We start from the raw sequence: 25437 nt of genomic DNA, 5'->3' as shown, positions 1-25437 counted from the left end.
TTATATTTTATGGTTTTCAAAGCAAAGTTCATTAAATTGAACAACCTTTTTCCTCATGTTTGCCCTCAAAAAATGGACTTGGAAGCACCATGAAAGTCAGCTTGCAACATGAAATATTTTACAGGCTGAACTGCTAAATTCAAACAGACTTTAAACTAGACTTTTGTATAAAACGATTCTCAGACAATAAATCAGACTAAACTTTTCCTTTGAATAACAAAAATAATCTATATTTGTTACCAGAATAATGAGACAGATATTTTTTAGAGAACTTTTTTTGTGTGTAATTTGTACGGGCGAACCAAACTTGTGGAGGTCCATAATTGTCCGATGCCTCGGTTACCTTGGTAACACGAGGTTACCAAGGTGTTGTAGGAGTTGCCTTAAAATGCATCCAGAGGCATGTTCTCAGATTAACTGAAAAGTGAATTAAACCAGAACAAAGCCTTACAAATCATTATATAAGATTTTCTTTGCTTAAAAAGGAATATTAAAATAATCTTCAAGTATATAGCAAACAGAAACAGTTTTGATGCTTCAAGCTTAGCCGACACAGGAAAGATTTATCTTGATTTAATGTCAGACAGAAACGAAAGGTTGAGAGTTTTTTCTATTGTTTATATGGGTGATAAAGCTGTGCATGGTCTTAGAATATAATGACAGCTTTGCTCTAACAGTGGAGTTAACCCCTTGTTGAAACAGCACATTAAGGTCGCCCTGAAGAAGCTCCTGTTGGGACTAAATATCTGTCGATGTGAAGAAGATCACTGGTGAGCGAGTCAAGTTTCACACAATCACAACATTAATGTACGCCTCGTAATGCAAGGCAAGCTCATTCATAGCATTGATTTTCCAACTTTATTTTAGTATTAGATTTCAACTAATGCCTAATCTTAAATGACTCAGGTGGCTATACAGATCTTGATCATCTTTTGGAGGATAGATGATGGGAAATGACCAAACGTGGATCCTTAATTAACCCCGTTTCATTGACCACCTTATGTCAGGCAGAGAGGACATGTCTTAGCCAAGCACATTCAGACCCATGAGTCAGGGACCCAGATGTGTCAGGTTAATGGACGTTCAGCACAGGACAATATCAAACACTTAAAGTTATAGCATGCCAGGTTAAGAATGAAAATCAGACTGAAAGTAAGAATAGAAGCTTTTTAAAAGTTTGGGGGATTTTAAACGCAGGCCATTTATGGCCTAAAAATGAACGATGAACAGATAATACAACATTTCTACGTTTTCTTCTCTGTAAAGTTATTATGTCCAGTAAAACAGGATAAAATGCTTATGTTTATGGACATTTCATGAATCGAAGCTCAAAACTCACTCTGGGCCAGTTTTGGTCTTATGTCTGCAAAATTGTGGCATTGTATACTTCTCTTAAAAAAAAAAAAAAAAGAAAAAAAAAGCCTGTTGTTCTCTATATTGTGATTATTTCACTGTGACGTTATCCTTATTAAAAACCCAAAGAAATTATAATGTAAACTTTAAATCATGGAGTCAAGTGAGATAGTTCTAATGCTTCATCACTGTGAATGACCCTGATGGAAAAAAATAAAAAAATCGATCACAGCAGCTAAAACAACAGTGACGGATGTGGTAACTCACACTCACACAGACACACACACGCACACACGCACACACACACACACTGGAAATACAGAAACAAGGCTTTCTTTATGGAGGTGGGTTGGGGAAGCCCCACTAAATGCGCAGCAGCACCGACTCCCTTGCTCTCACCCTCCGCTGCACTCCGGGATCGCAAAGAATACCAACTATTCTGCTCCAAATCGGCTCGTCCTGCCAACAACAGCAGCAGCTAAAGAGAGGGAAGGGAAGCCTGGCTTCAGCCAACAACCTAAAATAGACAGTGCATATAAAAATCAAGCAACACATTTAGGTCTAGTCTATAAAAAAAAAAATGTTTATGCACAATCTCAATGTTTACCAAAAGACTATTTGAAGACACAGCAGACCACAAATCTTTTATATCTGAACAGATTGTAGTCTATGAAAAACTCCTTCTCCCGTCTCGCTGCATAAGAAGAGATGCACAATTCATTCTGGGCCGTAAACACCCAGTGGGCACCAACTGTGTTTAATTACGGGATCTCTGCCACATCTACAAAACTCCCCGTTGTTCAACAGAACTAGCCGGAGCGGACCATAACAAACTGCTGCGCAACGGCGAAACAGCTCAATGTCAGCGGCGGCATTGAGCTGGATTCATTGAGGAGCTGGCTGCTGCGTAAATAGCACAAACTTCTTAATAAACGGTTAAAAATATCTGCCCACATCTCAGGAGAAAGCACTGCAAACGTTGCACTCCGTCAACTGAGATTTAAATCTTCAGCCTCTGATAGAGTCAACAGACAGTCTGGTTTTGTAACAACAAAATATATTACTTAAGGAATAAACAAACTTTGAATCTATAAGATTTTCAGAAATCTTAGCTACATCATTGATTAATATTGTACGTTTAGTCAAAACATCCACGTTTCTTGAACTATTTAAATTTTTTAATGTTACAACCGCAGATCCCTATGAATTGTAATTTGATTTTATATGATAGACAAACACATATTAGCACATAATTGTGTAGTAAAAGAAAAATCTAAAACGTTTTTCAGTGTTTTTCAGCCCAGGTCAGAAAGACACACTGTCCTGCAAGTTGTAGACATTTTCCTGCTTCAGCACAGCTGATTTAAATTGATGGCTGATTAACAAGTTTTTGCTGAACTGCAATCATCTGAATCATGTCTGTTAAATCAGAGACGCGTCCTAAATGTGCAGGGCAGTTTCCCTCACAGACAAGGGTTGGCAAACTCTGAATTATTGCATTTATTTGTATTCAGCTTCTTTTACTTTGATTCCCAAAAACAAAATATCCACCTTCCAGCAGTACAAATGGCAAAGTTCATACCCAGCTGAGAAGGGGCAAGAACACTTTTGAGACAATTATTTCAGAAGAAAATGTCAAAATGCAGAAATGTTAAAGGGGTGTCAATGCTTTTTCTAACTCCACATGTTATAATGAATAGTAAACAACAGCTCAACCCTACATTTGCCTTTTGTCCTGGCAGCTACGGCTGCTAACGCTAAAAACACATTTTCAAATAGAAGGTTTAAACTACTTGGGCTTTTCTTTCTGACAGACATCTCTGAAGGTGTAGGACTAAATCTGACAAGCCACTGTGACAAAAAAAAAAAAAACATGGTTAAAAGATGAATAATTATGCTGTCACACATTGCACACAGGGAGGAATTCAAAGTGTCAACAACTGTAGACAGAAATAAATAACTGGTCCTAACAGAGCAAGGAAACAGAACATTCTGCTGTGTTCATAGCTTTAGCTTCAGCATGTACTGCATGAAAACGAAGGAGGGCATCATGTATCTATACGCATGATAGAGACAACTTGGAGCAGGAAATTCATGATACAGGCAGCATGAGCAGAGAGTGGGTGCAATGTGGACAGACAACAGGAGGAGGGAGGAAAACAGTGGGGTCTTTTTGGCAGAAGACGCACTTCCCCTAGTGTGTGTAACGTGTGGCTGGAAATCATAAAGAGTGCGAATTAGTGCCTTATCTCCTGTTAAGCAGACAGACACCTGCTTCACTCTCAATCTGTTCTGCACATGAACACAAAGCAGAAGCCTCACTGTCTGTCCACACATCTCAAAATCCAGTCAAAATTGTTTCTTTAATGTCTCATTTCATACCAATGTAAATTATCGCCAGAAAATAAAACAATACGGGAATGATTTACATCTGTCTACCGCTTGAGTAGACATGAGTACACATCTTCCTGTGGTATCTGCTTCTTCCTCTGCTTTAGTACAAATGTGTCTCTATGAAATCAGGGGGAAAATGTCCAGCTTTAAAACACAGGCACTATGAGGACCAAACTAAGGACCAGTATGCACCCTCATTTTTAGAAGCCCACTTCTTCTGTTCTTCTGACTCAGGACGGCACACACTGCAGATGATTTCACATTCACAGGCGAGGAAATAAGGACCCAAGGAGTGATGGTGCAGAACAACCGATGGCAAGACACAGAGGCTGACAGGTTTACATCCACTCATCATTGTACTTAATGGCATTTTAAAGTCGTTCCTTTTCCAGATTGGAAAGAGGATACACCATTTAAGTTAAATGATTTATAAAAAAATATATATATAACAATGTGGTGTTTAACTTGTGTCTGAATATTTGACCAACCCTACTATCAGAAATGACAGTTAAAAAAAAAAAAAAAAAGATTCCAGCATCGGCCATTCAATGTTAACGTTGGTCTTCTCCATCTACTGCAAAGCCAGTTTTCATGTGCATCTGGATGGAGCACCAAGTTTTAATCGAAGAGTCGTTCATGTGAAGTAAAGTTGAAGAATTTAGAAGTGCGTCTTTCATTACTACAAAAATTTTGTGTGACCCAGCTGTACGACCGGCAGCAAAGCAGATACTCTGCATGATGTCATCACTACCATGCTTGTTGATGCCGTTACTAGACTTGCAGCTTCACCATGAAAACTGTGGCCAAACAGTAAAATCTTTGTCTCAAATGACCTTAAACTTTTTTTTTTCCCCACTGAGCATTTGGCTTTGCCATGAGGGCAGCTGCAAAATTGAAGGCATCGATTTTGGAGCAGGGGCGTCTGCGCTCTCTTCACTGCAGGCATTGAGAGTTGTGTTTCAGCAGTTTATTGGTCATGGCAAGCTTGAGCCTGAGAGGTTCCAAGACTTTCTTTTTCCTTCAACATCTTCACCAATTTACTTTTCTCTAAGTTTAGATGAGTTGTTTGAAACCTGGACACAGCTGGGAGTTATAAAAGAAAAATGTTAACATTAAAACTGACTTTGGGATGAGTACTGAGGAAAGTAGGCTGGCTTGTGTCACAATCAGTTCACAAGTACAATTCATAACCAGTTGCATAAAATTGAGTTCAATCCAACTTCAACTCATATGCACAGTTAAGCCCAAAATCATACCACTGGCATATTTACATTTAAATACTTTTCAATCAACCAAATAGATTGTTCCAGACAGGAGAGACAGGAATCTATGGAACCAAAATGGTTTTGTTTATTTTAATAGAAATTACAAAAAAATACATATGCCCTTTTTTAGTAGTCAACAAATATTTACTGGCATCATAGCAATCAAACTTTTAATGTATAATTGCCAAGCAGCTTTCTGCATGTTGTCACAGGGATTTTTGATAATTCATCTTTGGTTAAAAGCTGTGAGTCTTTGAGGTAGGAAGGCCTCTTTACCATCACCCTAATCTTTAGTTCCCTCCACAGATTCTCTACCAGATTCAAGTCAGGCTGGGTTGGTCCAAAATGTAAATATTATTTTCAGCAAGAAGAAGGATGTTGGTAAAAAAAACAAAAAAAAAAACAAAGAATGATTTTGGAGTGAACTGTTAATACCGAGTGTTTAGGCCTACATTCAGTATTGTCTGAATATTATTTGTATTGACCGTCATGGATAAAAATATCATGCACTCTACACTCCCACACATACACACACTCAAAGCAGATGCACTGTAACGCAGCTCTCACTCCAAATCGACACATCTTAGAAGCAGAAATTCACGCCAGCAGTTAGGGCAAAAAGCTTGACTACAGGTACAAACGAGCCGCAGTGCCTCCCTTTGGCTCAACTCAGCTCAATATGATCCTTTGTTTTTTTTTGGTTTGCCTTTATCAGGAGGAACTTTTGTAATGATGAATAACCATGTTTCCAAATATATACTAAAGACGGTTGCACCTACCCTCCTTCAAAGATTCGGACCAAACTAGTTTCGCCTTGCTTGGAGGTGGAAGGACCTTCCTCTTCCCTCGTCTCTTTGATATCCTCCTTCTCATGCGTCTCCTCATCCTTCATCTCAGGCAGGGTGCTGGGTGGGGTCTCTTGTACCTACGTTCAAGTCAAATAACTTTAAATACTACAAGGTCAATTTTAAAGAGCATAACACAGTTCTAGTTCTCAGGAAATAAATACCACAATATTTACATTATCGTAAAACGTATAAACCTTTTCTCTTTTGTCTCCTCACAGCAGAGTCATTGTTTCTATGTCAAGTCTCAAGTGTCCAAGGGCCTAGTCCAAGTCAAGACTCCAGTCTCTGTTTTTATTGACTGATTTAAGAAATCCATAACATCTAGCACATCTCTAAATCTGCGTTATTGTAAGTTAGGATTCAAAACATGTACCGATTATTCTTCGGCCTAAATGTCTACATGAACATTTAATACTAATTTTAAGTCTTTTTTTTAACAATTATGTCTTAATTTATTACCATTCATAACAACATGTCTTTATAATGACTAAGTTAACATCTGTTTATCCCTTTCTATTCCTTTCCTTCCGATTGTCCACACTTTTATTATATATTCCACTAAACAGTTTGGAGTGTTTTCTTCACCTCGCTTTGAGCTGCATAATTTTTTAATAATAGTGGAAAAAAGAAATATTTTCTACATCCACATTTAAAACCTTTGTTCTCAATTCAAAATTGTAAACATGTTCTAATGTACTGTACAAATGATAAAACAATGAAAAGGTCATGGTGCTGGAAGCAATTGAAAGCATGTTAAACAGCAGAATTTCTTTTATTTAAGTTCTTGCAGCCAGACATGTCCTTTGTATTGTTGTTTATTGTTAACAGGGAAACAACGTTGGAGGTAAGTGAAGTTTATTTTGTTCTGAAACTACCTACAGTTATTTAATACAGCTTCCAGTTGGAGAAACATTAATGTGGTCATAGTTATGAAACTACAGCCAGCATGAACAGCGACAGGCTTCCTTTCAATCTTTATTATATGACTTTATTAAAGTGCTACTAAGACTTGACTCTCACACCAGGAGACCAAGTAAAATCTCAAGTCTTTGGGGCAAGTCTGAGGTCTTTTATTCTTTTATTCAAACTCTGACCTACACCCACAATCTTCAATATATTTTATTGGAATTTATAAATAAGAACAACACAAGATAGTGCATATTTATGATGAAGAATATAATAGTACATTGTTGTTGCTTTGAGTGCATTTCTGTTCAACTCCCTAAGTAAGCTCTTAGTAGAATCGCTGTTTACTGCAATTGCCGCAGCAGAACAGCAGAGATTATTTTACACACATATTTACTAGTTTTTCTTTTAATTTCTAAACAGGTTACATCTAAAGCCAATTGTTTGCATTGGATGAATTTTATAAAGGGATACCAAAGTAAAGAGAATACTTGTCACATTTTTCAGATTTTATTTGTAAAAAGAAAACCTTGAAAATCATGTCTGTCACTGGTCTGTCGTATGACGTCCAAATGAAACGCATTGAAGATTTTGTCTATGACTAAATGTGAAAAACGTCAGGAGTTATAAATCTGTTTTCAAGGCGTTGTATTGCGTGTGTTTGTGTTTACCTCTGAAACATGTGGAGTTGTGCTGCTTTCAGGGACTGGTTCACATCTGGCTGGTGCTGAAGCAGTGGCCATGGTGTACGTCTCAGAGCTGTGCTTCTGTTTAGAGCACAGCAGAGACAGAGCCACCTTAGTGCTGACGCCTGGCAGATTGGGGTTGTGTGCGCTGACACTCCATGTAGAATAAACCGAGGTATGCGGGTCTCTCTCAGCAGACGGGTTGGGTTTGACATACTTCAGGTAGCACCAGTTTACTGAGGTGGAAGTGTGCAGGCTGGGGTACGAAGGGAGGCTTGGCTTCTCAACCCCCACTTCTGGAGTTGGCACCTCTTCCTTTTTTGGATTCGTCTTCTCCGTTGATTTCTCCTTGCGTTCCTTTTCTTCTCTGTTATATTTCCATGGGAGTTGTTCCTGCACCTCTTCTAATTTGACACTTGTGCCTTCTGTTCGATTTGGTTGCCGTTTCTCTCTGTCATCTAGTGTCCTCCCTATGTTTTTGCTTTCTTCTTGGCCTACCTTGGGTTCTGCATCTTCTTCCTCTTCAACACTCTTCTGTCGCTCCTCCTCCTCTTCTTTTACTCTTTTCTGGTGACGCTTAGCCTCTGTGCTGAGCTCTAGACTAGCGGCAGGTGAAAGCATGCGTTTGCTTCCTCCAGGTCCCAGAGAACCATACTCGTCCTCAGACACTGAGGACAGCTCTTTCGAGAGGGACAGCGGGAGAAGGCTCTGGATGGATGGAGATGGAACTTTCAGATAGGATCCTTGCAGCTTGTCCCGTTCTGTTTGGGCCATGACGATCATAGCCGTGCAAGAAGTTGATTCCTGTGAGCGAGTGGAGGCCAGAATCTGGGAGAGTGTGGTATACATGGCACTGGCAAAGGTAGGTCTATGAGTTTGGAGGCGCACTGGCACTACAAGTGATACCACTGGCGTAAGCTGTGCCAGGCATGTGGTAATGACTGGTTGTTGTTGGTGGTATGAGATGGTTACAAGAGAGTGATGGGTCAGAGGTGATGACATGGAGGAGATGGGAGGCCTGGTCTCTGTAGAGGACAGAGGAGGAATGTGTGTGCCAAGACTTGGCGGAAAAGGAAAGTACGGAGGCTGACTGCTTCTAACCCTTGAGGAGCTAGGGAGAGGAACTAGGGGTGGGAGATGATGTAGTGGTATTCTCAACCGTTCTGGCAAGTGGATCTGTCCTGGGTGGGTCTGTATGGGAGACCCAGAGTGTGAATGTAAGAAGCCTCTGTGAATGACTTGGGGGGGCAGAGCCTCAGTTTTAGATGTAGCTATGGGGAGTAGTTGTGAAAGTGCACCTCTTTGAAAAACGTGTTGTCCTCTGTGTTGCAAAGGGAGCACATCATGAGAGGATGAGGACATTTGAGAATGCATTAACTGCATGGGCTTCCCTGTGGCGTCCAGACAGAAGTGGGGACTCACTTCAGCAGGGTAGACATAAGGCATGTTGGGGTGAGAAGGACCGGGCATTGGGCTGTGACTAATGTTACCCACCATCTCCTGCTCTGTTTCACCTAAAGTGGCCTGTTTTACAAGAAGAAACTTTCTCCTCTCTTTCCAGGAGGACGTTGACTGCTGAGAGGAAAGAGATCCGTAATCAAATGATTTACTTCTTGTTTCCGAGATCTGTTCAGTTTGTTGGGGCCTAGGAGGGGCCTGTTCTGAGGCTGAACGCCTCATCTCCTTGTGGCTTTGGCTGTGTTGGTGAGAAGCAGATGGGACCGTCAGCATCTGGGAGCCTTGGCTGCCAGAACCCCAGACAACGGGCTCTGAACGTGTCGTGTCCTCAAAAGAAGCAGAGAGGCTTGAGACATTGCTTTCTTGACTAGGGCTGCGAGGAAGAGACGGAGACTCAAAGCTGGACTCCCCAGAAGACTGAGCTGCTTCTGCTAAGCGGAGTCGTTTCTTCTTTGGTGGCAGCTTTTCTGCAGGTAGTTGAGCCAGAGTCTGGCTCCGCTGGGGCCACTGGAACTCCTCTGTTTTCTCGAGTTCCTACAAAAGAACTACAAATTAACAAAGTCTCCTGGGTAAGCAAATATGTACAAAAGTCAGTGCAAAGTGCAGTCCAATTTGTGTAATTAGACTAGACTAAGGAGGAAAGTCTTGCATACCTTAGATGAAGATGCTTTCACTGGGGGTGAAACAGATGGCATGTCGGAATCAAGCTCCAAAGTAACAAATATCTCCGGCACTTGGATGTTTGGCTGACGGATGAGGCGGGATGTGGAGGGAGAGGGTTTTGGCTCAGGTTGTTGTGGCTGCGGATTCTCTCTGAGGTCTGGCTCCTGGCTTTCCATCGATATACTTTCTTGTTTTTCAAAAGAACTAGTGTGCTGGATGACAGAAACACCCTTCCTGTCCCGTTGCTGCTGTTGGTTTGGCTCATTATGTAAAGTAGCACCTAGAGGCAATGACCAGACAAAAAGCATACAAGATAGTATCGACTTCAATGGCTTCAGGGTTGTTAAAATAGAAAAAAAAATTGCTGTGTTTTACACTACTGTCTCATGTAACAGAACTTTTCCTTTCTGTTTTTTTTTTTAAGTTTGAAATACAGACGTACATGCAAATATTAAAATGTTGGTTGTGTATTCCTGTATTAAGACTGGGTCAAATACAAACCAATGCAATTCTAGGTCTTTAGAGCCAATACTCTGCATCTTTTAGATTTGTGCAATACTTGCATAAGAGATAATTTTTAAATTATTTTTTCTTCTGTTATCAAGTTTTGCAGGGGCCTCCTAGTGATCAGTTCATCAAACTAAGTCTGTTTAAAGCAGGTCACATCTAAAAGATGCAGCACTTTGCCTCTAGAGAACAGAATTACCAGTAATCCAATACAAAGATGCATAAACAAACCTGAGAGGCTCTGGCTGTGCTCTGGTCTGCTTGGCACTGGAATGAGACCTTCAGAGCTGCCTGATATGGGTACAGTTCCAGGACTGGGGGGATCCTCCTCGAGGCTCTCCTCTTTCCTCCTCTTCCTCACAGCCATAGCCAGTGCTCGGAACTTGGAGTGCATCAGTGGGGGACGATTCTCTCTGCATGGGCTACATGCATCAATGCCCTCTTGTTTTGGTCCTGGACATACTCTTCTGTGACCCTCATAGTCCTCACTGTGCTGAAAGCCAACACCACAAGATCTACATTCGAAGATGCTTCGACTCTTTTGTGGATGATGTGGTTGCTTGCCTGAATGAGCTCCTCTGGCTGAGGAAGATGAGGATGCAGGGCTGCTCTCCTCCAACACTGACTCAGCTCCCAGGGGTACCTCTATGGCAGGCTGGCGTCTGAGCATACGCTGTGCACCTCTCATCTCTGCAACCACTGCTTGCTGCTCATCAAATGACTGGCTAAGGCGGTAACTTCTTGGAGACATGGTGCCCGAAGTGAGGGGCTCTACTTGGCTTGTAGTTGATGGCAATGAGTGGCTTCTGAGAAGAGGCACTGCTGAAAGTTCCTGTGTACTCAATGGATCTGCCTCAGAGTTTTGGGGGTGCCTCAAACCGCTGGGACCTGCAGCTTCTATTTTTGGGTCAAACGTGTAGGGATCTTTAGGGATAATAAATTTGGGTGACTCCATACTACTTTTCCTGGAGATGGAGGAGCGTCTAGGCTTTACGCTGTCAATTTCACTGGTGTCTACTACTGCTTCATTAATGGTAATGAGCTTGGTAATGTGTTCAATAACTTGAGTTTTGGGTACAGCAAAGGGAATGCTTTTGTCCTCGCTTCCTGATGATGAGGAATGTGAAGTAGGAAGCTGGTGCTGGTGGGGACTGCGCTGCTGTCCTCCAAGTCTTCCATACTTCCCTAGGATAATTTCTGCATAGGTTTTGGCACTGGAACTTGGTGGGCTGACTTGGGACAGGTCGGTACTGCCTGATCCAGAAAAGTAGCCAGACTCCGTGCTGCCCTTACTACCCGGGCCTAACGATGAAGATGATGTGGAGAGGGAGGAGGAGGGAGGGTCATCTGGTGAAGCCATGGGGCCCCGTTTCCTAAGTCTCAATGCCAGTCTTTGCTTGACAGCCTGAGAATCCTCAGGCCTTTGGCTCTCCTCAGAGCCTCCAAGCCGTTCTTTAGCCCCTTTCCTCTGCTGTCGAAGCATCTCTTTAGAAGAAGATTTTCTGCGCTGGCCGGTCTCATCTTCGGATTCAGTGCTTTCTCCCTCTGTGTGCTCTTCGGGGTCTTCTCCAATACTGCTACCCTCTGGTCCACTCAAACTGGGCTCATCTCGGCTGGAGGACAGACCTACTTTAATGCGATGGGCGTGGGACTTGCGGTGCTTGTACAAATTGCTCTTGGTCTTGAAAGAAAAGCCACACGGAGCACAAGGATAGGGTCTTTCTCCTGTGTGGGAGCGTATGTGTTTCTCGAGAACACTTGGCTTGGCACATGGACGACCACAATACGAACACACATATTTCCCTGGCTTTTGAGGTTTCTTCTCCCCCTTTTTGGGAGAGCTGACAACTTCTAGAGCCTCGTGACTGGAGTGAGAAGCCCCCCCGTGACTATGCTCACCCTGGGTGGAGGACATAGTGGTGAGGGATGAGGATGAAGTTGCACGGAAAAAACTGGCTCCAGAGGTACCAGGGGTTTCTGAATGCTGCCATGCTGCTGCTTGCTGCTGCTGTAACCGAAGCAGGTCGGTACGTTTGGGTTGACGATTTTGCAAGCGCCCCAAAGCTCTATGTACAGGACGAGGATTAGGAGGCTGCTGGGGTTGCTGAGGTGGACAAGACCCTAATGAAGACTCAGCTGTTGCATGCTGCGACTCTTGCCTTCCAGAGCGCTCCCCGTTGGCCGGACGGCTGGGCTCAGCCTCCATAGAGTGGGGAGGAGACCTCACAGACACGTAACAAAGGGCTCCGTGAGCCTCATTGGTTTAATCGCATGGCAAAATAAGGTCAGAGGCGATGGAACATCGAGAGATTGAACTGTAAATCAAAAATGAGGACTTTTAACAGAGTGGGCCGAGAGTTAATCCAAAGTTCCAAATGAGGCATTATTAAAAGGTGCCCTGGAGCTGCATTGATGCAGGTAAACATGAAAGCTCTCTATGTGCAAAGCAGCTAAACTTCTCTCCAGCCACAGCCATTCTAGCAGTCCTCCTAGGGTGATGCCCACATCTTCTTTGTTGATTGTTGAGAGTGGCAGCTGCTCAGCTTCTGGGTGGATCTAAAGACATTTAAAAAATAAAGAAAAAATTGGTCACAAAAGAGGATATATACAGTGTTAATGCTGTGTATTTTTACCAAGGTACTAACATAAATACCTTAGTCCTCTTAATAATCTTATCTGTAGTTCTAACTTGGCTTGCAGGTTACCAAGTTTAGAGGTGTGGTACAACACCTGGTCTGTCTGTCAATACCATTATTTAAGCCCTATGGAGAACTTGTGAAATGGGCTGAAGAGAAGAAACCATTATCTAGAACAGGGATGTCCAAGTCCAGTCATCAAGAGCTACTCTCCTGCAACTTTTAGATGTATCCCTTGTCAAAACACCTGATTCAAATGCATGTTTAGTTGCCAGATCTCCACAGAGCTGAATTACATACTGATGAGGGAATTCAACCATTTGAGTCAGATATACGGGAGAATTACAACACAGTTTTTTTTTCTAGAGCAATGTATGGATGTCATTTATTCAAATTTTCATTTGTAAAACAGTATCAGGAAGTCCTATTTAATTGTATAGAGCAAAAGCAATCCTAAGCCAGTCAAGTCAATATTTATGTAAAGTAGTATTTCAAAACATCATAGTGATCTGGACAAATGTACACGGCAACGTGGCATATAAATATTTCAGAATCTTCGTAGAAGTTATAGAAAACCTTATTACAAAACAAGCTAATTTGGAACTGTTGCTTACAGAAGGTATTTTAAGTTCATGGTATCACATCTGACCAAAGAGCAGTCCACACTGCAGGGGTCAGAGAAGCCTGAGGTCCAACAGGCAGCATCCACAGCATGGGTCTTTGCAGTCACGCAGCCAAGGCTCCCAGTATGAGAGCAAGAAGTCAAAACAAATGTTGCAAATTCTACCTATGCTTATCTGATCTGGCAGCAAAGCAGAGGGAGGTAAATGGTGTGGATTGTTTTCCAGGCTTCAAACTGCTGCGTTTCAGTGTCAGCTCCCTCCCAACGCTTACTGCCACCAGGCTACGTCAGGATCCCAGGAAAACCTTTTATCAAGACGGATCTATTGTAATATTTCCCACTTAGACACTACTAGAAAGCTGTGTTTATGAGGAGCTAAGAATAGCTGATCACAGAGACTCAGAGATGAGGTTGGAGTGAAATCTTATTCTTTATCAAGATCTATGTTCTGTAATATTTCCCCCCCACCCCCAAATTGCTACAAAGGCTGTACTCAGGCTCAACTCAAGACACAGGATTCTTGTACTGTAGCCAGTAAAAGCACACTGGGGGGAACGGACAGAGCCAATCATAACATTTTCAGTCAGCAGCCATGCTTGACTGCTGACAGACTCTCAGCACGGGCTCATCCAGAGTATCATTCACTGTCTATGACATTGACACCGTCTTCAACTCCCTAACCCTGTCACACTCTGGAGATGAGCGCTCGGTAAAAGGAGGACGCCCTGTGTGTTGCTCCTCGTAGCTGCATATCTCTGCAGCGAGGGGAAACAGGCAGACGGAGCAAACGCAGACAAAAAATCTGCACGGGTTTTCTGGAAAATATTAGAGAGAAGCAGGTGATGGAGGGAAAGAAACAGAGGTGGGAAGTGATGAGACGGTGGCTAAATAATCAGACCCAAGAGATGACTGCGGCTTACGGTGCCGGCAGTGTCAGTGCGGTAATGACAGCTTTTTATAATGGCAAAAACACAGCGCAGTCAGCCTTCATTAGAGACAGTGGGAAAAAAAAAGGAAAAGAATCATCTTTCCTTTTGGCAACAACTTGACAGATTCTTGCCTCGGTCTCCACGTTTTCCCACATTTCAGATGCGGGCCAATCATCTGTCCAGCTTGTGTTTCTTTAAAGCAGAGAAGTCTTTCATTACAGCGGATTTCCAGCAACAACACTGGGCCATTACGCAGCACAACAAACCGAAACACCATTAAATTTCACTTCTGTTTTCTTTTTTCCCTCCTCCACAGTTTGATGGCTGCTGCAGCTGTTTCTATCCTGGGACGTTTGAACCAGCAGGGACACGTTATTCTGCTGGACTGCGAGAACTGCATCGGGAAGAAGTTGACATAAAATAAAAAAATACATATCTAAAGGGGATTATTAAGTATACACCACAAATTGGCAAAAACAGCAGATAAACATTAGCAAAATGAGCAAAACGGGAACTGGGCAGTGTCGCGTCACTAGAGAGGGAAACAGATTATTGGACATCAGTCCTGAATAGTTGATTCAGGAGCATTGATGCTTCTAAATAGAAAATGTTTTTCAAGAATTGTGGAGAGCTGTGTCTAAAGCGTCCGTCACCGACCAGATGCGGCTGGTGTGGGCTGTTTAACAGAACATAAGGGTGTGTTTTCCAATTCTGCCATGAACATAATCAGTGGTGCCTTTTATGCTGCCCCTTTAGGCAAATCCACTCTCTGCAGCTATTCTCCTGAACAGCACACATCACCACAAAGATCTGCCTGTTTTCTACAAGTGATAGAAGAAACTATAGGAAACACACTCCCAGTAAACAACACAGATTGACTTTATAAGACCTATTTGAAGTAGATTTTAAAGCCTATAACATTTTCCCGAAAAAACATTCTTCCTGTAGTTGTATTCTACCAAACATATGCTGCTTTCAGCCCTCCACCATGCTCACTCTTCCTTTTGAGCCAATGCAAATCAATTGGTTGGAACAAATTCATCCTTCAGACAAATGTTTGACAGAATATAGAGACTGTGACTAGACTGATTTCAGTACATTAACATAGTTTAACCTAATCACTGCAGCACACTGCAGCACAATATATCAACAATTTGATATATTGTTGTAAATCTTTTGCAAAGCTTGCCAGTATTGTCCAGGCCTCACACAAAGAAAAGGAAAAGTGTTGGTAGAGAAACCAAGTGGGTGAAAATGAGAAAAAAAAATGATGGTCTGGATATAAATAGAAGAGAGAAGACAAAGAGAATAACACACACTCGTTCTCGACATCCTCTGTAACAAATGTCTCGGTTCACATAGTTGTTATCAGAGGTCAGGTTTAATGATCTCAGGACTGGCTGTTGACGCAGCCCTTAAACAGGGCAATTAGAAGATTTTTAAGACGGTTTGGGAAGAGCACCGCTTTCATTATTCATCGCAGTCTAGACTGCGAGGTCGGAGTGAGGAAGCACACTCAGAGCCATGCCAGGAGGATGAGCGAAAGGAATGCCAGAGACAGCCTACTTTAAGACAAAGCACACACACCCATATATGCGCACACACACAGTGTAGAGCAGATGTGCAACCGGAACGAAATGCACAGAAAACCCTCGAATCTACCTCGGTAAACCTGATCAGCCGATGCCCTGAGGTGACTTACCCTGATTTCAGTCAGGGGGTTTCCTTTCTCACAGCTCTCATTCCACAGAGGAGACATCCTAACCGTGGTTCCTGTTAACGCACAACAACACAACAACATGCCGCCTTCGACGATTCGCTTATGGCTAAAAATGAGATTAGAATGTGACACACAAGTCTTCTGTTGCTGGTGCGGGTGGGGAAAGGGCGTTCCTGCGTCTATTTTTAGGCCAAGGTGTGAGGGGGAAGAATAATCCAGCTGCTCCACAGATTTAAATCTATTCCATGTTAATTCGGAGTTACAGCGTCCAAGTTCGTTAAGCGATATGTTGTGCAAACTAGTTTCCGGTGTCTCCGCCCGTAATGTGACTAATGACTCGTCTGCAAAGACAAAGGGGGAACGTGCGCAGGGTGAGCATGCATGCGCAAAGCTCGGTCTGCAGAAACGGGCTGTGATGCAGTCACCCAAGGGAGCCCCTGACACACGGAGACGCTCACACTTCATCTCCCTTCTACGCGTGTGTCATCATGCACGTCAAACGCTGTCTCCCGCCATCATGTTTACTGGATCCAGCGAGGCTCCTCGCCCGTCTCGAGCTGTAAAATCCCACAAAGCATTTAGGCTCTGCTCAGGCTCTAGATTAGCATTGCAGCAGTTTTACAATGAAATTAGTTAAAAATGTTTTCTGAAACTGTGTGACACAAACTTAACTTGGAGTTGGTTCGAACTGAGATTAGCAGGTCAGACCTCAAAGAAAACTGGAAAGGGTCAGGAAAAGCCAGAGAGGCGCATCTCTCATAGCTGTATTGCTTAACAATATTTCTTCCTATTTAATTTTATGGACACGACATTAAATTGTTTTAATAATGCGTTCAAAGAGCAGTCACTTCACAATAAAAGTACAAATCAACCGATCAAGATTTTCCACATAAATACTGCTTTCTGGTTTCCTTTGTCGTCTTCCTTCCTTACTCATCTTTTTTTTTTCTTTCTAAATACTAAAACACATGAAGGGGAAAGTCTGTTGCAGGTTTTTTGACAGATGTACTCGTTTTAAATCCAAAATTAAATGGAAGACTTACAATAGTAATCCAACTTACGCATCAAAGCCTGTTTCCCCAAACCCTGCCTGAAGTGTTTATATTCAGGGCAATGGTTAGTGTTCTTGGTTTTAATGGATTTATTGATTAGGGGACATAAAAAAATAGATTTATTTATTTTTTTTCATTATTTGATGGATTAAAATATCCAATCAAGAGGAAACCAGAGCTGTGTTTCTGGTGGGCCTATTGTTGCATATTTAATTTAAAGGTCTGATCAATAAATTTGAAACTAAAACGTTTTTGTGTTGTTTATTTTTTTTAAATAAATAAGCAAAATAAACAAGCTGCACAAACACACTCTGATTCTCTTCCTCTCCTACTGGCGGTAGCCTGCTGCAAGTTCCCATGGAAACCATTCCTACTCTGAAGCAACGGGCAGATGGAGAGGGAGCTGGAGGTCTAAATTTATCTCCCAGCATCCTCTCTGACTACAGACGCACACTGGCAGCAGGAAGTAAGGTGGGGAACCGCTTTGCCTCGGCGTGCGACGGCAAGCTGGCGTGACCCCTGACTTAGGCCTCTCCCTTTGAGCAACGACAGAACCACAGTGCCAAGTAAGCAGTTCAGTGCTCAATACTGTACAGGTGGCTCTGCAGCATTCCCAAGCTGAAAGGGCAGTCGGAAAGTTAAATCACACCCACTCTGCACAGAGCTCTCGGTCAAACCCAGACATTGAAACCCAAACGGTTCCGCAGAAACAAAACCAGGCCAGAAAACCCCAAACGCCGAGACTCGCACCCACCCAGGGTTATCGCTGTGTCTGACAAACCCCCACATTCCAGAGCCCTCGCTCACATGCGCTCGGCTCTAGTCTGGGATCGCGCTGTGTTTGCTGTGCCTCCGAGGCCAGAGGACGCAGAGGGGGATTTCGCAGTGCTCCGACAAGACTGGCACCTTTCGACCGTCGCCGGGCTCGCTCTGAGTAATAACACAACTCTGTGCAGTCGCAGGTAAACAGGTCTCATTCAGGAAGGAGCGGAGCGTGGGTAAAAAACACGAGAGGCTCTCCATCGCCACTTTGTTGACATACACACAGAATTAAAAGTGGTAGGTTCGCCGTCCTCTTATTTGCGGATGCGGTTGCCTTAAAACATAATTGAGAAAAGTTGCAAAAAATCCCCCAAAATAATAAAAATTCAAGTGCCATCTTCCAAACACTAAATGTCTTTGGACATCTTTTTTTAAGGCTAGTTCAGGTTGGCCAAAAACTTTATTTTCCACTAAATAAAGGAGTTAAAAGTCAGACTTGGTTTGTCCATTTTGCTCAACTCCAGTGACCCTGGATCCACACACAGACATCAACACACATCTTTTGGTTGACATCTCTTCACGTTCCACTCCCCAGCCACAAATGTTGCATTCTCAATCAATATTAAAGCAAAACTTTGCTCCGGGGATTAAAAACATTAGGGAAACACGCAAATCTATCACATAACATGCATAGTTCTGGAACTTTCCCTAAAATTATAGCAGGCTATAAATTTGCACCCATGCCCAGTAAAAGAAACAGTAACCTGGTGACTCCTTTTTTGAAAACCTGCACTCAGATCACTGCTGAAACTCTGAACTATTATAATCAACTTTTGTACAAACCTACAAATTTCTACTCCCGTTTTTTTTTTTTTTTTGGAAAATATGACAGTTGCAGTTTCAAGATGGATTATGCAAATATGAAAAAAAGAGAAAAAGAAATAGAATGAGAGGGGTGCAGAGTGAGACAGAGAGTTTAGATTACCTGACAGAGCAGACCGGTCTTCCCCCTCAGAGACGCTTCACAGGCACTGTGAGACAAGCAGGGAGAGCCAGAGAGTGCGAGCGGATATGACTGCTTGAGTGGGTGTGTTGCTGAGAGAAGGAGAGAGAGGCAAAAAAAAAGGAGTGATGGAGAAAGACGGAGAGAGGAAGACACTGAATGAATGTTTCTACTGTATAAATATGCAGGGAGGAGGAAGATGTCTCAGCAAGAAGAAGAAGAAGCTTCGTGTGAGAGTGATGAAAAAAAAAATCCCCTCATTTCTAAATTACTGCAGTACTATTATCATTTACCATTAGCACTCATACGGGGCAGGATCGTCTACAAACACATTTCACAGCTGTGGCACGCTGCTGCCAACAGACGAGATTACGAACAGGTTCTCGCGCGGGGTTTTCCCCTGCAACACACGACGAGGAAGGCGCTTCCTTGCGAGTCATCATCGCCTCCTTATCAGCAAACTCGTCCTACTCTGTGGCAGTGAAACGAAAGAAAAAAACTCTTATGCTCCCCTTCAAAAGTGACAAAACATTCATCATGCGTGCACAAAAAAAAAAAAAAAAAAAAAAGGCTCCCAGTCTCATCCAGCGCGCCGCATCTGTAAATGAATTCCAGAGCGGGATCGGTTCAGACGATTACACAGGAGCCCCCCGGGCCGGGCCTACCAGCTCTGCATCGCCACGGCGGGCGAGCGGGGAGAGAGAGAGGGAGAAAACAGAAAGAAAAGGAAAGGGAGAATTGAGAATGAGCGGAGGTCCTGCTGTTCCATAGAGATTTGCCTCACTGGCAGAGAGCGCAGGAAGTGTGAGTCACACGTTCTAAAATAAACACGCTCAGCACAGTGTCGAGCCGGCACTCGAAATGAGCGGTTGGCTGGGCCGCTGATCAGAAGGCAGGCAGAGGGGAGCATGAATCCATGCAGGCCGGCAACACGTGGTGTCCGGGTGGGACTCGCAGCCAGGAGATGGGGATGAGTCAGGAGGAGGAGATGATCCTCTCCTGCTCTAATTGTGTCTTTTTTCATGCTCGTCCGCCTCCTTGTTTGCTTTGCCTTTCTAAACGCCCCATTTTCGTGCTTTCCTTCACCCCTTCCCCGAGTGATTCTTGTATTAACCACATGCGTCTTCTATTCTTACATCTGTGCTTTGTGTTTCCCTCTGCTTTATTTTGCCACAGTCAATAGGAGTGTTGTTCAGAACTTGGTGATTACCCCCCGGCACAGTGCAGCTGACGGCTGTAAATGGGGTTGTGCCGGCCTGATGCTGCCGGCTTTGCAGGCCAAGGCGCTGTATTGTGTCTGCCTGAATGTGCTCATTGTCACCCTTTACAGCACACACCTTCCATGCCGTACTTCCCTGTCAGAGACCTTCAGCCATCCGTCATCCCTTTGTCCACTGTTCCTCAGACCGAGGGTTTCTGACGGGAAGATGTCCGGAGGTGGAAGAGGGGACGGGGGGAGAACTGCCACTGTGGCACTGATTGACAGGAAAGTTGCTCAGCACAGATGTTACGAACACTGAGACCAGGCCTGGACATCTGATATAGATGTGAGTTTTCCCAAAAGCTCCACAGCAACCGGAAATGGTACCGACACGGTTCGATAACGATCACGGCTCCGATAACAACATGAGTCTTTGATCTGATATCAGGTTTATATTAAAGCTGATTTTACCTGGAAAATTTCAGTCTGCCAGCGTTGCACATACAATGTAAACAGATGTTTTACAGAATGGGCGGTGCTGATTGCGTCCTTTCACCGTGTCATCACACTTTTGCAGTTTTAGTCAACCCAACATTTTAGGGAGAAAATATTCCCGTCTACCGCCATTTGTTGAGTAATAACCGCGAGCCGATTCGGACCCACCAGTCGTATGCTTCATACCACTTTGACAACCAGCAATTTAATTTAATTCTCTGTCTCCTATACGTAGTCTGCTGTGAGGAAATGTGGTTACAAAGATTTAGTTTTGACCACTGATCATAATCTTTGACGCAGTGCTGGTCTGTGTTACACTTTTCAGTTATGCTTTAAAAGTTTGTGTATCTCTAACAAACTTTTTGTAGCCTCACCTTTTCCAAATCAAAAGCAAATAATTTATTGAGCTGTTTGGTGCAGCCCCTTTTTCAGTGTCTTACATCTCTTTCCTCATTCATGATCACCAATTCATGGCAGAAAAGATTGTTACAGAGGAGCAGAGTCTCTGCATGCGCCAACTTTAGACCCTTTTTAACTCCTAACATGTAAACGTTTTGAGGGTGACAGCAAAGAGGTTAGCCAACATTTACAGTCCCATCAAGCTACAAAGTTGATAGCAGATACTTTATTAAAAAGTAGCAGTCCCTAACACCCCTCTTTAATCTCACCAACAGATTTAGCAGCTCTGTAACACAATTTATTTTTTATTTTTTTAATGATCTAAAAGGGTCATTCTCGTGAATGCCACATCTAATTAAAAAATATTCATTCCACAGAGACATTAAACGCTACTATTATTTTAAAATATTAATATTATGGGCACAAACAGAGGCTGTTCAGTAGACACTACATGTGTGGGTTTCTTTCATATTCACTAAAAGCAGCAAACAAAAATAAATGTTACAAAAGAAAACGTTCCAGACAGGAAAGCTTCGGCAGATATTTCAACTCTGATATCGGACTTGGATATCTCCTGGAGTGGAGCATCATCTTTAACAGGGGAAGTGATGTTCAAAATGTGAAGTGCAGCGATTGTGAAGGTGTGAAAATACTGAGTGCATTATTCTATAAGCGTAGAGCAGTTCAGACTTACAGTATATGCAAAGCTGTTTGCCTTTACAGTAAATGGAAACAAGGACTCCCCTGTGGTGCAGTCACATGAGGAAATTTTATTACTTCTCCACACACGTTATAATGTAGGTAGAAGCAACACCTAAAATGCAAACATCATGCTTTATAAGAAACGTTGTGCCGTTTTGGAGCAGTCGCAGACTATAATTTGGAGCAAATGAGTGGTTTACGCATTTACAGACGACCGTGCACATGACATATTTTTGGACTTTCACCCTGTAAATTGCAGACACTGGCAGTGAAGTGGGAAAATATGTCAGCATTCAGAAAGAACTCTCTCTGTCGTGAGGCTGGATTATTTCAGACGTGTGGTTTTCCAATAAACTGACCCATTCTCTTCATAAGACTGTGGTGTTATGATAGAAATGAGATCCATTTAAAGAGGGACCCTACCCAGTGCGTACGAGGCTCGGCAGTACTATACCTGTTTGTATTTACCAAAAAAGGAAAGGAAAAAAAAAAACAAAACCTAAAAATAAGAAAACTTTAAATTTGGAGAGAAGCGGCTGATAATCATTTGGGAACAGGATGTTAGACCCCTACGTCCGCTCACTCCTCACAGAAATGTACATTTACTCATCATCTGTCTTGTTTGTCTCCTGACAAAAATCATTGTGACATATTTTACTGACTTCAATCTCTATTGTTTTTACTTTTAAATACAGAACCATAATCAGCAGCAGAAGTATTGATGTTTTTCACAAACAGTCGTGTAATTCTGCAGCTGTCGGTTTTCATTATTCCAATGCAGCTCTGAATTAGTGAAAGATGTGAATACAGCGACCGTTGGATCTCGGTTTGCTTCAAGTTCGTTACTGGGAGTTTGCCAATAACAGTGGAAAATTTAGAGAAATTAGTTTAAAAAAAAATCACTTAGACTTATTTATTAAATTTAGCACAATGCAATGGACAGCAAACTGCACCTTTTAATAGATATGTTGATGTTATGATTATATTCCAAAGAAAATAACCTGTTGGTATTACTTCAGTCTCTTCTCACTAACTAATTTGACTTCATGCTTTAGACAGTCGTCCATTTGAAAAACCTATTTGAGTCCAAGCTTTAACTTTAAACATAACATTCTGCCATGTTTCTAATGGCGTCTTCCTCGTCGTTTTAGTGTGAATAATGACTCTCTTTTACCATTTTCAGCCAATATCTTCAGGGTTCACAGAAATGTCTCCTTCATGAAAGGGATAGCAGCTCCACACTCCAATACCCTTTATGCTTAAAGGGTATTTTAGGCATTTTTGTCATGTCTTTGCTTAAGTCTACATTTAAGAATTGCACCGATTGATTTGTCTAAATGGAGAACGTTGGAGGGTCAACTTTGAACTTTAAAGAGGCCGAATTAAAGAAAGAAGGAAAAGTTTAAACAGAGATTTCTGTCAGAGACACTTGATCCCCTTTTGGACGGTTCGATACTCGGCACGAGTGGTATGCAAACGAAATAAAAGAGTGACAAAGCACACGGGGAGGCGGGTGCGGATAATTATAGAAAGAGGAACTGACATTTTCACATTTCCAGAAGCTGTCCTCCTTGTGCTCACAGGTTTCACTGATGCGTGGACGTCGAGACCACAGATCACGCTCTCCCACGCAGCTCACTGTACACGTCGTTCACAGTCGGCTGCTTTTTATTTAGCTTTTCCTCTGTCACGGTGCGAACAAAAGAATGTGCTTCCTGCAACACCGTGATGAGAGAACTGCGTTCACTTCACGGAGTTAAATATGGAAAGACACAAAACGCTCTGTTGGCGCGAGCTACATTTTGAAAAATATTCAGTATCATTCAATCTTTCACTTATGAATTCATTTTTCGTGCAGGTTGCCGCAAACGGATAGAGGAGTTTAAAATAACAAAGCATCATTCTCCGTAATTGAAACCATGCCTTCTCATGCTGGTCAGCGGACTCCCGTCTTTGTCGTACAGCAGCAATCACTTTTGCACAGTTATTTTTTTATTTTTTTTGCTGAAGTTATCGTTTCTTTCTGTGAAGTCACCCTTGTGGATTCCTCCCACGTGATGGGAAAACCAGCTATAGTTCCTCTTTTTTTTTCTGTTTTTTTTTTTTTTTTTTTGCAGCTGTTCTGCGCAAAAGCCACAACAGGTTCACCCTTCTGGCTTCGTATATACACGACCCTGGCGCCGTGACTTATCGCCACATCTCGGTAACCCGCCGCGATGTTAATTCAAGCTGTCGCTGCTTGAACTGCTGCCTGGACAAACACAGATGCAACGGCGAGTCAACAGGTGAAAGCCTGGCCCGAGAGCGTTCAAATACGACGACCGAGCCCCACAGAACATATCAACACGGCCTCTTTCTGGTCGCAGAGTTTACTCAAAGCTGGACTGGTCCGAGTAACTGCTACCTGCAGTAACAGACAACTCAATTTAAAATAGCGTCCATGTAAAGTTTACTCTGCCTCCGCCACGTCGGGCCCCCCTCCCCGCTGCCCGTTGTGCTCGGTGCCATGCTGCGTTAGCGGCCCGTCAGCAGAGGCTCTCCTGCAGCATCAATGCCTCGTCAGCTCTCTCTTCGAAGCCGATTCATAAATACACACAGCACTCGCTGTTTTGTTTATGCATTCGCTTGACTGGAAGCGGAGGTGAGTGTGAATACAAAGAGAAAGGAGGAGTGAGAGAAAAAGTAACAGCACAAGAGGGAAAACAAACTGTCTGCACATGTACAAGAGAAACTCTTGAGACGAGATGGAAAAGTTTCACTAATAAAAACACATGGTCTATGCAATGGCTCTCACTTGTGGGCCTTGGCACTTTAGAAGATGTGTAAAATAAAAAACATGCTGCGCCATAATAATACAATTCTGTACAAATGTGAACCTTATGCTAGGTTCAAAGGGCGGGGCAGTAAAACAACAATGATGTCTATTCTGACCAACAGGTGATCAATATTAATAGAAAATCTGTTTGAAAGAATGTTGATCATTTCATTGAACGCTGATCCAGAACTGCAAGGCATTCTGGGTGATGTAGACTAAGCATTGTAGGTTAAGCAACCAACCAAGCAGCCTAGCTGATACCACTCACTGTCTGGTTAGCCAGCAACAAACTGTAGCACAGCAGCAGTTTCACGTTGCATGCTTTCACCTAAAACTCCTTTTGCACTTAGGTTGACTATGAGAGAGAGTATGAGTTTCTCTCTTTCATTTATTAGTTTCTGTTGCTCACTGTCTGCCTGTGCTGTGTGACCTTCCCAAGTCCTGTGCTCTGATGACACCAGACAGCTGCATACCTCATTAAATATCATGGTAATCAAGATAGGTCTAAACATGAGAACATTTTCTTTTTCCGCACACAATTAGTGATGCTAAAATATGTAATGAGCTAAATTATCAACAAGTGATATCAAAGCAGAGGCTAATGCTAATGTTAGCCAAGGGCTTTAGCAAACTGCACAACGCAGAAATATTCCCAGATGATGTAAATTTACTGAAGATATAATACTTAAAAACAAGTGATGGTTGAAACTGGTTAAGGTGTCACATCAACAGAACATTATAGCTTTTGAAAACATGTTGGGAAAGCACAGTAGGAATGTGCTGCAGAAACTCTTGTTAGGAAGAAATATTTGTTGCTGTCAATAAAAACAGGCACATGCAAAACCATATGCTGGGATTTGAACCAGCATAAGCTGTAAGGCTTCAAACTTGAAGCCAATAAAGGGAATTTTCCAGGCTATTTGGTGGGTAAATCACCAAATAGCTATTTGGTAATAACTACATGCTATTTTACTGGAGCAGTCTGTGATGACCCAATATAATAGAAGGTGGGTAGCTAATA

At 42.6% G+C, this 25437-nt stretch overlaps 1 protein-coding gene across 3 annotated transcripts in view; it reads right to left on the bottom strand.

Annotated features, from left to right (window-relative positions):
- Positions 1-25437, bottom strand: part of hivep3b (HIVEP zinc finger 3b) — a 49690-nt gene that overhangs the window by 5389 nt on the left and 18864 nt on the right. The window contains exons 2-6 of one of the 3 annotated variants that reach the window (XM_017309627.1): positions 18787-18896; positions 10312-12636; positions 9564-9853; positions 7438-9444; positions 5792-5937 (exon numbers count right to left, since the gene is read on the bottom strand). In XM_017309627.1, the coding sequence (XP_017165116.1) occupies positions 5792-5937; positions 7438-9444; positions 9564-9853; positions 10312-12286 (4418 nt within the window). In that variant the 5' untranslated portion in view covers positions 12287-12636; positions 18787-18896. Of the gene's footprint in view, positions 1-5791; positions 5938-7437; positions 9445-9563; positions 9854-10311; positions 12637-15969; positions 16476-18786; positions 18897-25437 lie in introns of those variants that run through there. The other 2 variants (XM_017309628.1, XM_017309626.1) reach the window with 2 other exon arrangements.

Source organism: Poecilia reticulata, linkage group LG16 (genome assembly GCF_000633615.1).
Source record: "Poecilia reticulata strain Guanapo linkage group LG16, Guppy_female_1.0+MT, whole genome shotgun sequence".
Classification (NCBI taxonomy): domain Eukaryota; kingdom Metazoa; phylum Chordata; class Actinopteri; order Cyprinodontiformes; family Poeciliidae; genus Poecilia; species Poecilia reticulata.
This window is presented reverse-complemented; position numbering and strand designations above follow the sequence as displayed.